Source organism: Pempheris klunzingeri, chromosome 10 (assembly GCF_042242105.1).
Source record: "Pempheris klunzingeri isolate RE-2024b chromosome 10, fPemKlu1.hap1, whole genome shotgun sequence".
Taxonomy (NCBI): Eukaryota; Metazoa; Chordata; class Actinopteri; order Acropomatiformes; family Pempheridae; genus Pempheris; species Pempheris klunzingeri.
The window spans coordinates 9900112-9916760 of NC_092021.1; the positions used below are offsets into that span (position 1 = coordinate 9900112).

The following is a 16649-nucleotide window of genomic DNA, read 5'->3' on the forward strand; positions in this document are numbered from 1 at the left end:
CTGTGTGTCTGTAGTGATAACAATTCCCGGGGGGGGGGGGGGGGGGGGGGGGGGGGGGGGGGGGCTGCAGCATGTGCACAAGCAATGATTAATGTTGTGTTAGACACCCCTCCTACTCTGATTGGTTGTTTTCGTTTAGGTATGGTGGATTCTGGCAAATGACATTAGCACCACTAGGAGAAGCCTGATGAAGCTATTTTTTAAAATAAAACTTACAAACTGAACCTTTAACTACATCAAAGTCCACAACTTGAATAACTAAAGTATTAAGTTCCAGTTTTAGAGTTTTTTTACATTTCACTTTAGCAACAAGAGATACAGATTTTTCTGCACAAATTATTAACTGGATTATTAAGTGGCTGCATGATTTTGTAGTGTTACGTTCATCTTCACTGGACAAGAATAGATAGATGGAATGCTTTGTCTCAATAAGCTGCATCAGAGAAGAGCATAGAGATCATCGCATAATATGACATTGCATGCAATTTGAGTCTGCGTTGTTAAGAAGTGAGAAATGATCACATCAACAGGACCCAACTGTTGGGGATTCGATTTAGAAAGGCATCTGCATATGTGTCCTTTGTAATAATGGGACTGACTGCATATGTGTCCCTGACATTTAGCCTCCATTTCCCTTCTCCAAGTTCCTCATGTTTTATATTGAGTTCATACATATATAGCAAAACACCATGAGTAAAATATAGAATTTCTTTATTATATCAACCAACAATAAAATTACTTGGGTCAGCTATACAAGCTAATCCAAAATGACTTTTTAAAATCACCCAAAAGATGAGTATTTGAATAAAGCCTTTGCGCTGAATCACAAAGCGTAGCAGTTGTGTCTCAGATTATCATGTTACTCAAATTGCTCTCGTTTCAGGCCCAAAAATTCCAGTGCATTTCCAGCAAGCAATTTATCCTGCAAAACAAAAGAGTACACATCAGAATGAATGTTGGCTTGGGCGTGCAGCATTTTCACTTTTATGTAATTTAAATTAGAAAGCCAGCAGAATCAATGACATTTTTTAATGTCAAAACCACTATATGGCCAAAAGTCAGTGGACACCTGACCATCACACCTTCATGAGCTTGTTAGACATCCCATTCTAACACCGCGGGCATTAATATGCAGCCACCTTTACAGCTACAACAGTCACCACTCTTGTGGGAAGGCTTTCCATAAGATTTTGGAGTACATCTGTGGAAGTTTGTGTCCATTCACCCAAAAGAGCATTTGTGAGGTCAGGCACTGATGCTGAACTGGAAGGCCTGGGTCGAAGTGGGCTCTCTAATTCCCAAAGTGGGGTTGAGGTCAGAGCTCTGTGCAGGCCAGTCCAGTTCCTCCACACCTAACTGGTCTAACCGGGCCGTTATGGACCCGGATTTATAGAGTCCAGCTGTGGCGTGTTTTACAGCACTCCAGCAGACGCTTGGTATCACTCATCAGCTGATCAGCCGTAAAACTTATTTCATGAAGGTCCCAACGTACAGTTTGTGTGCTGATGTTCGAGAGGTTGTTTTAAATTCTGCCTACCACTTTGTGGCTGAGCTGCTGTTGCTCCTCACAATGATAGCACTTACAGTTGACCAGGGCAGACCTAGAAGGGCAGAAATTCTATTGTGGCAAAGGTGTCATCCTATGACAGCGCCACATTTAAAGTCAACGACCACTTTAGGACCCATTTTAAATACTAAATGTTTTTATATGCAGATTTCATGCCTCTGACTTTTGGCCGCATAATGTAATGCTGCTGCTGCTAACAAACCTTTTCATCCCCACAAAGTGTAATAGAATAAATTTATGACAGCAATACTGTAGTAACTGCATTGCCTAAAGAGGATATTGTTACCTTTAGTGTGCCATCAAATTCATCCATTGACTCAATCAGTGATCCCGGCTGCAGCTCCCCCAGCGGGAATGGATAATCTGTTCCCAGCATCACTTTATCCTGAAAGAGGAATACATGCACGTTAACTTAAAAAACATCTGTAATGTTGAACATGCAGACAACACGTGCAGATGTACGCAACCACAGTATCTCTGTGAAACTGATGAAAGGAGGGGTAGTTACTGCCATCAGTAGAGCCATTCTGAGGGAAGAGAGTGATTCCACATATCAGAAGAGGAACTGTGGTACTTTAATGACCTCTTGATCTGCTCTTAACTCAGACTTAAACATCCTGATGCGGAGGACTGCCTTTGCACAGTCTCCTCTGTCATTTACGGCCATCAAACATTGGAATATGCTTCCAACTGTTCTTAAAACTCGCACAGACTTTCATATTTTTCCCGTGGTGTTAAAACATGAACATTTAGCAACCCGTTATGCTAACATTCATTTGAATGTGATCCAGAGATTGTAATCTCACCGTCAGTATTGGATGAATATGTTGGTATCTCTTTCTTGATGATATGTCTTTATTAATGTTAACGTGATAGAGACTGTGTAATAGTGTTGCATGTAAATGTCTGGTGATTGTTCTGTGTGTACCTGCCCAAGGACTGCCGATGGAAATTAGTAATTAGCTAAATCTGGCATAAATCATCAATGTTTTTGCATGTGCATAGTCCCTGTTTAATAAAGACTGAATGCCAGCTCACTTTTCCAATAACATCAATGAGTAGCTTTAGGGAGACGGGGTCATGAACTAGGGAGTCGGTGTAAAAAGAGCCAAGGTATTTCCGTGGATTGATCTTGTTGTCCACTGCACACAGGTCAGGACGGACTTTGTGTCCATGTTCAATTCTACCAATGGTGAATGGAAAAGAGCCACCTATAACAAGAAAAGCCATAGAGGTCAACAACAACATACAGCAGCTCATTGCGTCTTTAATTGAGCATGAAGGTAGAGCGCTGAAGTTTACACCTCAGTGCTTATATTATTCTGCTGTGACTTTAATGTGCCGCAGTGCATCAGCAACACCTGGTCCATACCTCCATGTGCAAAGCAGACTTTCAGTTTAGGAAATCTCTCAAAGACGCCTCCAAATATCATCGAGCAAATGGCCATGCTTGTCTCTGACGGCATGCCTTTGAGGTGGAGAAGACAACAAAACTTACTGCTTCATTTCAAACTGTGATTACATTTCTTATTATTATGAGAATATAAGTGGGTTATATATCATAAGTGACAGAAGCAGAGCAAAGTAGCTCACTGTAGACTCCAATTTCCCATAATTACAATGCATCAAATATGATGCGAAAGCTACACTACTGCACTACAAGCTGCACTACAAATCAGCACCAATGTGGGAGTTTTTAACACATGGCAAAATACAACAATTTGGCTTTTATGGCTTCATCCATCACATTAGGAAATAGTGGGTGTAATCTTGGTGCTGTGCTTTTGCTATCTCTTTTGTTTGTCATACACTGATAGTTAAGCATGCATTCATTTTAGTCACAAAGGGATCATTTCCAGAAGAATGTTTTTTTCTATTGACTAGACCAATGGATATCCTGTTCCTATTCCATCTCCCTCACCCACCAGCCAGGGCAGCCAATACTTAGCCATCCTCCCATCTGTCTGCATGTCCCACGGGTGGACAAATATGGAGCAGCCCAGCTCCTCAGCTGCCTGCATGAAAGATACACTGCAAGATCAGTATTTCTCAGTAAATGAGAACTTAACCTCTGAATACAAAGAAGTTGGTGCAATTCAATATGAAATTAGTGAAGCACAGAATAGGTACATTTGCAACCAGTGTCACCAGGAACATTATGTTATCATCTGAGCTTATACTGCAATATCCAGTTTCTCACAGCATAGATCAGATGGAGTTCAGAGGCGTTGAGGTCCCAGTCGTTGATATGTGAGCCAATCTGCACCCCAGGGAAGCCCAGCTCCTTCACACAGCGCCTCATCTCCAGCACAGCCAAGTCAGGGGCTTGCATGGGCAGAGTGCCCAGGCCCACAAACCTCTTGGGATGGCTGCGCACGGTCTGGGCCAAATTGTCATTTAACAGGACACAGAGATCCAGGGTGTCGTGAGGTTTGGCCTGTAATCCAAAAAATAAGATTAGGTTAGATTAATATATCAGTAAAAGCTGAAATGAAATTTGACTCATGTATGCCTCATCTTAAAGTTGATGCTTCTGTGACTGAGGAAGAACTAAGACAGTTGAGAGGCTTTCCAGATACAGTAAGTACATAAGCCCTTGTCATATTGCAGAGAAATTTAATTTGCACCTTTTTTTCAACAGGACTGGGTAGGTGCAGCTCACAGTAATTCAGGGGCGCAGTAAACAACATTGTGTTTCAGGTCTTAAGCACACAGCAATAAAACATAATAGCTCCACTGTTTTGGATCCAAGCTGGCCATACTTAGCGTGCACTTACCCAGTAACTGAACATCACAGGAACAGTCGAGAGAGCTTGAACTGTGACACCTGAGTGATGGTCATAAACAGAAATAATCGTTTTAGGCACCAATTAGATGAAACGCTGTAACACATGTTGGTGTCTCTCATGTCTGTCCATGTACCATGTTGATCCATGTCCCTTATGCGTGCATGAGCATCCCAGCAGTTTTCTTGAATCACTCGGAACAGCTTCCCGTCCTTCATCAACTCTGCTTCACCCTAAAACATGACATTCACACCAGTCACAACTCTAATTGATATAATTGTTGTTAAAATGTATCTCCATTATAGAGTCTGGTGTTATTTTTCTTCTCCTAGTTTGGAAAAGCAGACCGGATGCTAAGCACTGTACTGCTGTGGTGGGAGCAGCAGAGACATGTATTTTAGCCCCCTGTGAAGGCCCTCATAACCACATCAACATTAGTTTAAGTGTATGCTTTATTTAGAATGTTTTCTCAGCTTCACGTTGCCGTCAGACTGCCGTTTTTGACGTTCTCAGTTTCACTTTACTTGCTTCAAAGCCACCAGACTTCGTTCACAAAAACAGTAATCTTACCTCGCAGAAAACAGGAGTTGTTAGTGTACCGATGCCTCAGTCTGTTAGTTGTTGTCGCTTGTGCTATTATGTGACCATGGTGTTTTAAATGGTAACATGTTTGAGGCAGCAGTAGTCCAATAACTCCCATGTTCTGTTAAGTAAAATTACTGTTTTTGTCAATGGAGTCTGGTGGCTGTGAAGCGAGCGAAGAGACAGAGAAAATGGTTTCAGTCCCCTGTCAAAAAGGGGTCTCTGACTGCAATGTAAGTGTCCACTTAAAATAATATTGTTTTTTTTAGGTGACCTCTTTTCGGGTGGCTAAAATAAGTTTTTCTGCTGGCCCCGTCCAGCAGGACATTGCACTGCATCTGCCGGGACTCCTGCTTGCTTCTCCAAACTGGGGGCTTGCTGACCACAATCTGTTGTAAGTAGTACACTGACTATGGATAAATACCTGATATAACCCAACTTTTAAAAAAAAAGAAATCTGAACTATCCCTTTAAATGTACAATATTTCAAGATCATGAGATTATGAGACGTTTGGATTTCACAACACTTCAAAATACAACCACATGATGGCAGCAGATAGGTGAGTCAGACTGTTTCATAGAAAACATGAGATGTAAACTTTTATTTACACCTGGTAGCATCTGGTCCCGTTTATGGCTGTAATTAAAACTCTCTTCTTCTTCTTGGGTGCATCTACAGCTGTGTTACAATGTGACTTGGAGTCCTCTTGTTTTAACATTGGCATCAGGACTTAAACTAATGTCCATCATCAGACATGTGCGTGTGACACCTTCAACCATTCACACTTATGTGCAGTTCACTGGTGCCAACAGCTCAACTGAGGTCTGCCACTATAAAAGCTGCATCGGTCACACGGCTGCCAGGCTGCTCTGTGTCCTGCCGTGTTGTGGTGGTTTTTGAAGCAGAGCTCGCCGCTGATGCAATGCTGAGTTCTGTAGTTGCCCACATGGTGAGAGCCGGGCTGACAGGCCCGCTGGGTGGGCTGCAGCTGGGATGAACCTGCTGTGTCCCCAGCATAGTATGCACTATAGTTGGACTATAAGGGCTCCTGCACCTGTACTCTGTATGTACATACAGACAAGAACAAAAAGTGTGACCTCACCTTGCAGTGATGGTGAAGCTGGACAAACCCATCATATCCATACCTCTGAAACAACAAAGAGTGTTTACACTTAATAGCTGAGTGGCTTTTAGAATATCACATACTGAATGGATTACATATCTGGTATATCCAATTTAGATGTGCAATCCCTGCAAACATGTGGGTATATCATGGAGTCCCCTGCGCATCCTGCTGTGGAAAAGCCTCCATTGATTGTATTATTCCATCTGCAAGAGTTCAATCTTCATCTACTATCCACTCTAACGCCCTGGATAACTCAAAGTGAGTGCCATCTGAGGCTCTTGGCTCTTTAGCATACAGATGAAGCTGCAAATGAACTACGTGAGCAGTAGTCGTAGTAGCCAGTAAAGCCCCACTTAATATCCCTACACATCTGCAGCACAGTGGACTTTGTTGGTGTCACAGAGAGTGCATCAGAAACGTTTTACACACTGTTTTTGAAAGTGTGAACTTGAATCCATTTCTTCACGTAAGTTCTTCAGTGAAGACCTGCTTTGAAAAGTTCAACTGGACTCTGAGGAAATTAACCCTAATGTTCTGTTTGGGGTCTATTTAACAGCACAAATAACATATTTAAGATTGTGTTATCACCTTGATACTTCACAACTGTCCCATATATGCTCATATCTCACATGATCATATCATGTGATTGCTGCTGACACTATTCCTTCCAAATCCTACAATAAATGCATTTGTATTTCTATTTTTTATTGTAGCTCTCTGGTGTCTAATCAAACATAAGTAATGTTACTACACAGAGCCTACAGCAGCAAACACGTAGAATAGCCCAGTTTGTTCAAAGGGAAAGGTTACCACTTCAGTACTTGTCTGTATACTGGGATTTCACACAGTAGGAAAAAGAAATATTTAATAGGGACTAAAAATCTTCATTTTGTGCACACTGATTTTTTCCAACATATAAATCAATATAATTCCCCTCATTATTTTATATGGATGATATGAGGGCCTCAGTGATACAGTCAAAAAACATTGGCTTCCATGCATTTTAAGCCGGACAGGTGGAGGATCAGAGAGGCTACTTTACTACACAGAATCTGTATATATATATATATATATATATACATACAAAATATACCTGTCATAAAGAAAGAAAGAAAGAAAGACAGTTTGTGAGAAAGCTCTCCTTTACAACACTAAACATAAATCATTAGCTAAGGCCAGGCCTCCACAGTGACACAGATGTAAGAGCAGGAGCACACAGGACAGACAAGAGCGAGGCCGCAGCCACCTATTGATTAAAGTTTAACCATCCATGGAGAACACAGATTTATGGAGTGAGCTGTTAAACTCCCTGCTTACACCCTGATGGGAAAAGAACATTTTATTTTACTGCCATTTAATAGCACTGAATTCAAGGAGAATCAACAGAGTTGATACACACAGAGATGTGTTTTTTTTTTTTAAACCCACTCAGCCACACAAAATGAGACCCACCCTCTGGATTGTGTTGATTTACTCACAGCTCGTGTCTCTCAGTGCCTACCTGCTTCAAATCAGGCCACTCCTTTGGTAAAATATGATTATGAATATCAACCTTCATCCTTATGACTGGGAAAACGTGAAGGTCTGCTCCCACAGATTTCTTGCAGTAACTGAGCCCAAATCCAGCAAAAATCCCTCTCCGCCCTCAGCCAGAAACCAATGACCGACAGGTTAATGGCTGCTGCTGGGTCATTCATTACCCAGTCAATAAAACAAGCAGAAAGTAACCATTAGTCCGTGTCAGCTATTTAATGTTGTCAATAATTCATATCAGGAACCACAAAGTGATATTTTAGTCTCACACTACATTATTTACACTCTCACCACATTACAAACACCAAGACACACTCCTGTTAGGTGAAAGCAGCATACCTGTGCAGCTGGCTGCCTGCTTATGCTGAGTCACAGTGATTTTATGATTGGTGCATATCTGCATGATGCAGTTACACTATGATCACATGTGGCTTTGCACTTTCTGTTATTGACTAAAGGCTGCGGCACAAATCACTGACTAACATAACGTAGATCACATGAGGTTCAAGCTGAATGACATTTTACAGAAATGTTTCTTCTTTCTTTTCACGAGTTCATTTGCTCACCTGCTCACTAACCCGCGCTTTGGCGCCACCGAGTGGCCAACAGCTGTAGCCTGGTGAATGTTCGATATAAACCGGTGAGGTTAGATAATATCAGACCGACTAGAGCAGCCATGTGCTGTTGTTATAGGGAAATCCATAAAAAGAGTGTCACATTCATTTTATTTACTTTAAATGTGGTTTGATGTATAAGAGCTCTCCAAGATCCATTAAACTTTTGTTATGCACATAAAAACAAAGCCAATTGGTAGAGGAACTTTAAAAGCTTATGTGAGGCTGATTATCTCATGTGATGGCCTGTATGGGAATTAGGTGCTGGGTTCTGAGAGGAGGAGAGAGGGAGGAAAGGGAGGAGGGGGAAAAAAAAAACTTGCTGGCACCGCCTGCCAGATTCACAGCAGATCTCAGCAATTTATCGCATCGCTGCATCTAACCCTAAACTGTCTCCAAGTGGCTCAGCCGGACAGGGGATTTACACCGAGGCTGCAGCGCCGATCCTCGCAGAGCAGAGTTCACGCAGAGGGAGTTGGTTCGCCGCTGATGCTGGGGAGATAAATCCTTTATCTGTCATCTTCTCTTATCGCCATCTCTTCTCTCTCTCTCTCCCCCCTGCGCAACTGAGTACAACACCGGTGGCTTATCGGACGCGCTGGATGGCTGCTGCACTTACCGAACCGGAGTGAATCTTCTTCCCCCCCCCCCCTCCCCATTATCATCATCTCTCTCTGCCCGTCCGCCCGAAAACTCAACAGCAGCTGCAATCAACAATGACTGACCCGGCGACGCAAGAGTCCTTTCCTGTCCCAGACCCGACTATAGTGGATCCCTGCCCGGCCACGGTGAGGAACGGCCAGTGCGCCCCGGATGGCTTCACCAACAACCATCACCAGCAAGCCAAAACCCCCGGCCAGCCGGAGGCATTCACCACGGGCCAGGAGATGAAGATCACAGACAGTGTGGAGGGAGAAGGTAACTCCATCTGTCTCTGTCATGTTTGGATCTGGTTTTTAAAAGTTAGGGGTGTGTGTGTGTGTGTGTGTGTGTGTGTGTGTGTGTGTGCTGGGGGGGTCTGGAGAGAGAGAGATATCAGGGGTAGGCTATTTTTAGCCATTTGAGGTATTTTTAGTCTGCTCTTACTTGAATAATTTATAATAGTCCTACATCAGCAGGATTAAGATTAGAGTGAAGCAAAAGTTGAATTCAAAGTAACCAAAGCCAAACACATTCACTCACTCACTCACTCACTCACTCACTCATCCCAGTTTTCCATGTCACACTGCCTCTGGCGACAACTTGCCTGTGGGAATCCAAGTGTTAGTTACCTGATCGCTGCTCCTTAAAGCATGCCATTCAGCCTCCTTTCTGTTAGTCTGATACCAATCACATGCCATAAATACCCTTAAGTGTGTCTTTGCATATGCTTAAGCTCATGTGAGTGTCTGTGTGTTTGTGGGTGATTTTTTTCCCCCCCAACTAATACAATCCTATTCATCATCTGCTATGTGAAAAAACAGTTTAAAAAAAACACATTCCACAGCGGATAATAAGAGGGCCTCAGTTACAATGAATCCTAAGCATGTTACTCACTTCATTTAGGCATTCATCTGGTTCACTTCATGTCATGTATTTTTACTGGATCTGATTTCAAGGGATATCCGACATGATCATTAAGCAGTTTTAAATGGCCGAATGATGCTAGTATGTCGTGAGTAATTAATACAAACTGAAATGGTCATTGTATTCAGCGTTGTGTCACCTATGTTGATGTGGCTGGCTTGTGTTGGAGAGCTTATATGAGACAGACAGTATCGACCCTCTGTGTACCTAAAGAAAAGTCGGAATGAAGGATGATAGAAGAACGATTTGTTTAACTGCGTCTGCCTCCTACAAATTGTTAAAGGTGTTCTCATTCCTCATATAAAACTCTGGTCAGTTTGCCGGTTTAACTCTCAGGAAGAGGACTGAACCTTTAAAAGGATGATTTAGAGTTGCACTACCTCTAAGTCAGCAAACTTGTAAAATACAGAAAACAGCAGAGCCCTGACTTTTAGTCCTTCATGAGGGTCAAGCTCCAAAAACACTGGATCCTACATTTCCCACAATGCAACTTACCATGTTTCATGCATGGTAAAAGGTTGCAGTTTTTCTCACTTTACAGTTTCGGTTCAAAATTGTTGTCTCTAAAGTCAAACCATGATTGCCCTGATGACGGCACTGTGACATCACCAGGGTTATTCTGTCAAACTTGACAAGGCTCCTCTAGAACCATAGGCTTTAAAATTGGTGGATTGCCCTTTAATGTGTATGTAATCACTTGTGCTCATGATGTCAGGTGAGGTAACATGAATATACGTCATTACCTCGTCTAAGAATGACTTTCTCTCACAGAGATATTCAATATACTACGCAAAATGCACTTTTTAATGTCTTTTCAACTTAAATGTGTGCCTAGAGAAGTGTCTAGCCGAGAGACCCTCAAACCCAGAGAAAAGACCATCCTCTCCCTGTTTCTCCCACTCCATCTTTCAGGACATCTGTGTGAAAATGCTCTGTTTAGATTTGGCTGTCCTTATGATGTCATAAAGGGATCTGTTGTGACCTCATCCAGTCCCTCAGCAGGCTGACGGTCGCCATTCGCTGAAAACTTCTTGAATCCACCTCACTGTCTGTTTTTTCCGCACTAATGCTGGGTCCCGGTAACAGGAAAAGCAAAGCAGCAGATTGTCCTGTTCCTCTAAATCAGAGCGTGCAGAATGAGGCTGAAAACAGCTGCAGCAGCCACGCAGAAAAAGTTTTTTGAACATCAAACTATGTAAACATATTCTGGTAGGACCCCCAAACATGAGCATAATATGGGCACTTTAAAGGGCTCATCAAGGAACTTTTTCAAACTTTATCATAAAAGTTGAGCAATTTAAATAGATACATAGCAAAAGCAGGCTTTAAACCAACACCAGGCACACACATTTCAGCGCATATATTTCTCACACACACACTCTCTCTGTCTACCACCCTCCTCCGCTTCCTTCATTCCTCTCCTATTTACATAATGTCCCCATCATAGCAGTGAGAAACCCTCTGCAGTCTTCTGATCATGCTTATCCATCCACCTAGCTGTCTATCATGCTAAGATATGAACACATTAGCGGGTCAGATAGCATTACAGTGAGACAGGTAGTGGAGATTAGCTTGTTTGAAAAAGAAATGTATTTATGTCTTTCAGGTCTGCTCACATGTGTTTCCTGGCTTTTTTTTTTCTTCTAACAGATGTAAGTGTGCAAACAGCCTTTTGAGCTGCATGTCTCGCGCTAATTATTTTTAGAAAAGAAAGGTGCGACAGGAGACAAGTGTCGAGAGAGAATCACACACACCAACCCACATATAGAGATGTATGAGGAGATACTGAGCACATGCCTTCTGTCTGATCCCCGAGGCAGGGATCATGTGAGCACAGTGATTTAACCATGCTGTCTCACTTCCCCCCTCTGCCACTCACACACACACACACACACACACACACACACACACACAGAATCACTTTACATTGCCACACTTTAATGTCCCTTACTCTAAACTCAGTACAAGTCTTCACCCTAAAGTATAATGATTTACGTTCTCCTACAGATTTTGAGCCTGTCACAGCCAATGACCACAAACTTTTAGTTTGTGATTGAAAGTGTTTCATTGGAGCCTAAATGTTTCTCTGTCCTTCACACATACAGTACACACCACATGTAAGATACAGCACATACACGCACCTTTTTCTAAGAGGGCTATTTATACAAACACACATCGGGAATTATTTATGTGACTTTGCGTGCGCACGCACATGCGCGCGCACACACACACACACACGTTATTTGTCGACAACATAGCCTTAGGCCTCATGCATATCTCAGATGCTTTTTACCCTTTAAGCACAAGTTATGTGATTTTCTTTGGTTTTCTAATTCTGGCAATTAGAGCCAGATTAACTGATTTCACACCAGCTAGATAATGACAGTTAAGTGGTGAATGGGTTTGTGCTGTAAGCATGTGCCTCCTCGTGTAAACAAAATTAACACATTAGAATGAATGTAAAAACTTTCAGATGTCTAAACTATTTTCATTTAAACTGTCTGTCATACAGGAGCTTTACATCTTCGTGTCAGAGAGTAGATTGTTTGCAGATGCATCTCAGCAGGTTCAGAAGGATCCCCTGGGGCGCACCTTATTACGTGTGCACTTGGGTAAAAAGTAGATCCTGACAGTTATAGATACAAGTTGCTTGAACTAAACTAAAGTCAGTTGAAAGCCCAGGACTGCAGACCTACTGGGAGCTTAATCAGCAGCATGGGACACCTGGGCCCTGTATGCCCCATGTATAACCAGTCCCTTAGACACATGGGTAAACTAAACAACAAAGTAATCCATTAAGAACAAAATACTCCAAACCAATAGATGGGAGTGATCTGTAAAGTCAGTAGTGTAGGGAGTGGATGAGTGGAAATGTGCTCTGAAAACAAACAAAAAGGAACCAAAGCCAACGAAGTCAAAAGGCTAAGATGTGTGGTGAGAAGAGATCTGCCCAAGGATTGGCTGCTGCTCTGGCTTTATATACATGGGGCACACTGGGCCCCATGTGTGTGAGTGAGCCAAGCAGAGTGAACCAAGCCTGTCACATAGCACATTGTTTGGAGTGCAAGTGTCTGGCTGTCAATTGAAAACAGTTGGCTGTATGCAGTGGTGGGAAGCTGGTGAGGGATTATATCCCCCGAAGCACCACCAACAAAAAAAAAGATGGTCTTTTCGTAAAACTGGACTATTTATGCAGTGGAAAGGTTTTTGAAACTGGTTCTTCATGACCAGAGAAAACAGAAAAAGGGCTTTGGTACTCCCTTCTGCCCCTTAAGTACAACAACCAGAATGCTCTGCACCACTATTCTCACCGGCTGACGGTGCTTGACTTTTGGCTATGACAGCCTCCATATGCCATAATTCCCCCACACTGTATTCAGTCTCATAGAAGTAGCCCTGAACTATCAAAATCGTTTCCTTACGGCGGCTAGACAGAAACAGTGGAGGCACAATCTGTAGTTTGAACAACCCCAGAAAAGCATCATCTGGCTGCATTTTGCTGGCTAAAGAGGGGGGAGTTGTGGGTGCAGACAATATGGACGAAACATGAACATTGGTCATTTGCATATACTAACCACACCGTAATGATACAAAGCTGGTTGAAAATCAGCAAAATTACCATTTAACAACATCAAAGGCTGCGTGCAGGGTAAACTGGCCACCCCAGACTCTAAAAATAGGGGGAGAAATGCAAAGATAAAAAAAGAAAAATAAGGTTCATGTTCATGCTATTGTTAAAAGGGACATTTTTCACACATGAGGTATAAGATTGTGTTTTTGAGAATACAGATGGCAGAGGTACAAGACACAGGGTGCTGTTATGTACCTGTACAGCAAGCTTTCTACAAGAAAAAAGATACTGTGAAAATACAAGCATCTCACTGAAACTGAGGGTGATTTTCAAACTTAAAGGTGAAGTCATGGGGAGTACCACACAGACTACTCAGTGTGTTTTCTGTGTTGTCAAGTCTGAGAAAATAGAATTTCAGAATTTACCGTTAAGTCTCATCGCTCAACTTCAAATTCCTAACAGAAAACGTACACAATGAACTGGATTTGTGGAGCTTCGAAGATGAGGGAGTTTACGAGACAGGAAGGACCCAACAAAACAATGCTATGGAGGAAATGTAGATTCTGTAGAAATGTAGCTTGACCCATTAAGCTACTGTCTTTCAGTGGTTGTTTCTGGAATGATTTCTTCTCTGTGATGCAAACATACAAAAAACAACAACACAGTTTAGAAATGTTGGGACATTTTGTTGGGTCGCATTAGGACCTAGTAGGACCCATCAAAATGCCCACATAAAACACTGTGGGCCCCTCAGTGTGAGTCTGCTCACACTTTTTGGGCTCCAACAAGTAAGTAATACAAGACCAAGAAAACCACAATACATTGTCATTTGTAACATTGTGGAGCCTGTTAGTCATGCCAGAGTTTTTCTGAGAAAGTGTCAGGCGGTTTATCACTAAGTTTAGTCAAATGTGCAGCAACAGCTGATTTGTATGAGTTTGGACAGATCTACAGTCAGTGATTCTGCAGATGATGTGGCACCCTGACAAACATTTACAATTTGATATTTACGAGAAAAATGACTCAACTGTTTTGTTTTGTTGGGTTTCATATAGGAGAAAAGTGTGAAGGTTTCTTCGATATTCAAATTTTTTGAAAAAGGAAAAAGTAAAGGTCTACTCTGTGGAACCGTTTTGTGCACAATCTGTATAATGCAGCGCAACTCTCACTGCACTGATACCACATCAGTGCTGAAACTTTGTTCATCTGTGCCAGTGAGAGAAATTCTACACAGTGCATGCTTTTTATGCACAAAAGAAATGTTAACTTTCAAAAGAACTTCAACAAATTCTTTCTTTGATTAAAATTCAAACACAAATAATTATTTATATGATATTTATATTAATATTCATGATTACATTTATTTGTACCCTTAATCTCTCGCTGATGAGTGCCGAGAGTCTACTCCTAAATTAAGATATTCCAGTAACTTCCAGATATGATTACTATAAATATGAAGCATTTGGTTCAGTGGGCTCAATGGCTAAAGGAGCCTTGTTTATCCCGTCATCAGTTCCCATTATCTGCCTGTTTTTGTGGCCAAGCTTGCAGTCTGAAAAGAAAACACCATCTGTATCTCAGGACTGACTATAGGGACCCTGAGACTAATTTCTGGATAGAATGACAACTGATAGCATTAAAACCTCTTTTGGATGTAAAGGTTCAGGCTTATAAATGTTGCATGAATCTGCAGAGCCACCCTCACACTTCATGATAATAGCTTCAGGCAGTTCAGAATCTGGGCTGTTTTGTCTGTGACTTTAGGCAAAGACTTCTCACAAAGGGCTGTGAACCATTAGGAAATGTGTGCAGATTGTTATGCTCAGTTTTCTGCTGTAACATCATCTCTATTCAGTCTGTCAGAAGGGAACTGAGCCTGAAAAAAAGCTATTAAGGTTGGTTAACAAAGGCAGACTTGTCTGGCTTTCACAATCAAATGTAACAAAAAGAGTGATTTGTGTTGACTTCTTTTATGAACTTGATATAGTGGTTTTGTATGCAATCTTGCATTCTGAAAAGGTTATTTCCTATTTGCTTTGTATTCGTTTTAGGGCCTATTTTATGCAGTTGATTTTCTCTGTAGCTGTGAGTGCTGCAGTGATGTTCTGCTTAGGATGCATTTGATAAGCCATGCCTCACCCAGGACCTGTAATCTGCAGTATAACAAGGGTCCCCAGGCATTTCACAATGTGTGTCCCAGAGTGTAAATCCACAATGGTCCCGTGTTTTCTTGGAAAGTATGGGGAATGATCTAACAGGAGACAGCTCCATTTATGTTTAAAGTGGTCATAACTGCGTCCAATATTGTGTTTTCCCAGTGGAAACTACCTTATGAAAATGTGCTTTTAACCATTATCTAAATGTTATGAAATGCAAAATACATAGACATGGATAATATCAGGATACTACACTGAACAAAAATATAAACGTATCACTTTTGTTTTTGCTCCCATTTTTCATGAGCTGAACTCAAAGATCTAAAACATTTTCTATATACAATTGTGGCCAGCCTAAGGCACACCTGTGCAGTAATCATGCTGTCTAATCAGCATCTTGATACGCCACACCTGTGAGGTGGGATGGATCATCTCGGCAAAGGAGAAGTGCTCACTAACACAGATTTAGACAGATTTGTGAACAATATTTGAGAGAAATGGTTTTTCTTTTATGTATAGAAAATGTTTTAGATCTTTGAGTTCAGCTCATGAAAAACGGGAGCAAAAACAAAAGTGTTGCGTTTATATTTTTGTTCAGTGTATGTCACAGCCATTGCCATGTGTTTTCTTTGGTGAGTTTCGTGGGAAGCCTTCAAAAGCTTCTATTAAAAGTCGCTTTCAATGAACCAAACACAGATTATTCAAGATTTAAGGGGGTTCTTCCCTCATTAATATTGGAAAATGTCAAATGACCACTCACGTTACCCCTAGCTGCCTCATATGATCAAATATAAATGATGATAAAACATGACATTAGAGGAACATTGCAGAAGACCGACAGACAGAAAGAAAGAGGGAATTGTCCTTGTAACAGAGTTGATGTGTCTCCCTGCAGGTCTCCTTGAGAGCAGCATGCGTCTGAAGCCCCACGAGGCTCAGAGCTACAGGAAGAAGGCGCTCTGGGTCTCCTGGATCTCCATCGTGGCCACACTCATACTGGCTGTGGCAGCTTTCAGTAAGCATTTTAAATACTTACTTATATGCATGCAACATGAACTAAAGTGCTATACAATAACTTTTGTCAATAGTGTATGTGCTGTCCAGGAGTGAAAGGACTCACTGCAGCAGTTTGTTTCTCACTTCCCTG

General features: G+C 41.8%; 2 protein-coding genes across 2 annotated transcripts in view; one reads left to right on the top strand and one right to left on the bottom strand.

The window, feature by feature from the left end:
• Nucleotides 1-661: 661 nt before the first annotated feature.
• acmsd (aminocarboxymuconate semialdehyde decarboxylase) lies at nt 662-7711 on the bottom strand. The gene is made up of 10 exons (XM_070838204.1): nt 7564-7711; nt 6039-6083; nt 4490-4586; nt 4345-4394; nt 3768-4004; nt 3489-3582; nt 2940-3035; nt 2606-2778; nt 1854-1952; nt 662-922 (listed from the first exon to the last, which is right to left on the bottom strand). The coding sequence occupies exons 1-10, from the start codon at nt 7618-7620 to the stop codon at nt 860-862; spliced, it is 1011 nt and encodes a 336-aa protein (XP_070694305.1). The 5' UTR covers nt 7621-7711; the 3' UTR covers nt 662-859.
• A 1194-nt stretch (nt 7712-8905) lies between these two features.
• LOC139208829 (transmembrane protein 163a-like) overlaps nt 8906-16649 on the top strand; it is a 57902-nt gene continuing 50158 nt past the window's right edge. The window contains exons 1-2 of the mRNA XM_070838579.1: nt 8906-9127; nt 16398-16517. Of these exons, the coding sequence (XP_070694680.1) occupies nt 8926-9127; nt 16398-16517 (322 nt within the window). The 5' untranslated portion in view covers nt 8906-8925. The remainder of the gene's footprint in view (nt 9128-16397; nt 16518-16649) is intronic.

Excerpts from the sequence above, each read along its gene's own strand:
- acmsd (XM_070838204.1), bottom strand. The coding sequence starts at position 7,620 with ATGAAGGTTGATATTCATAATCATATTTTACCAAAGGAGTGGCCTGAT. Across the intron at positions 4,587-6,038 it reads AGCTTCACCATCACTGCAAG|GGTGAAGCAGAGTTGATGAA; the intron begins GTGAGGTCACAC and ends GTCATGTTTTAG. Across the intron at positions 3,583-3,767 it reads AACTCCATCTGATCTATGCT|GCAGCTGAGGAGCTGGGCTG; the intron begins GTGAGAAACTGG and ends TCTTTCATGCAG.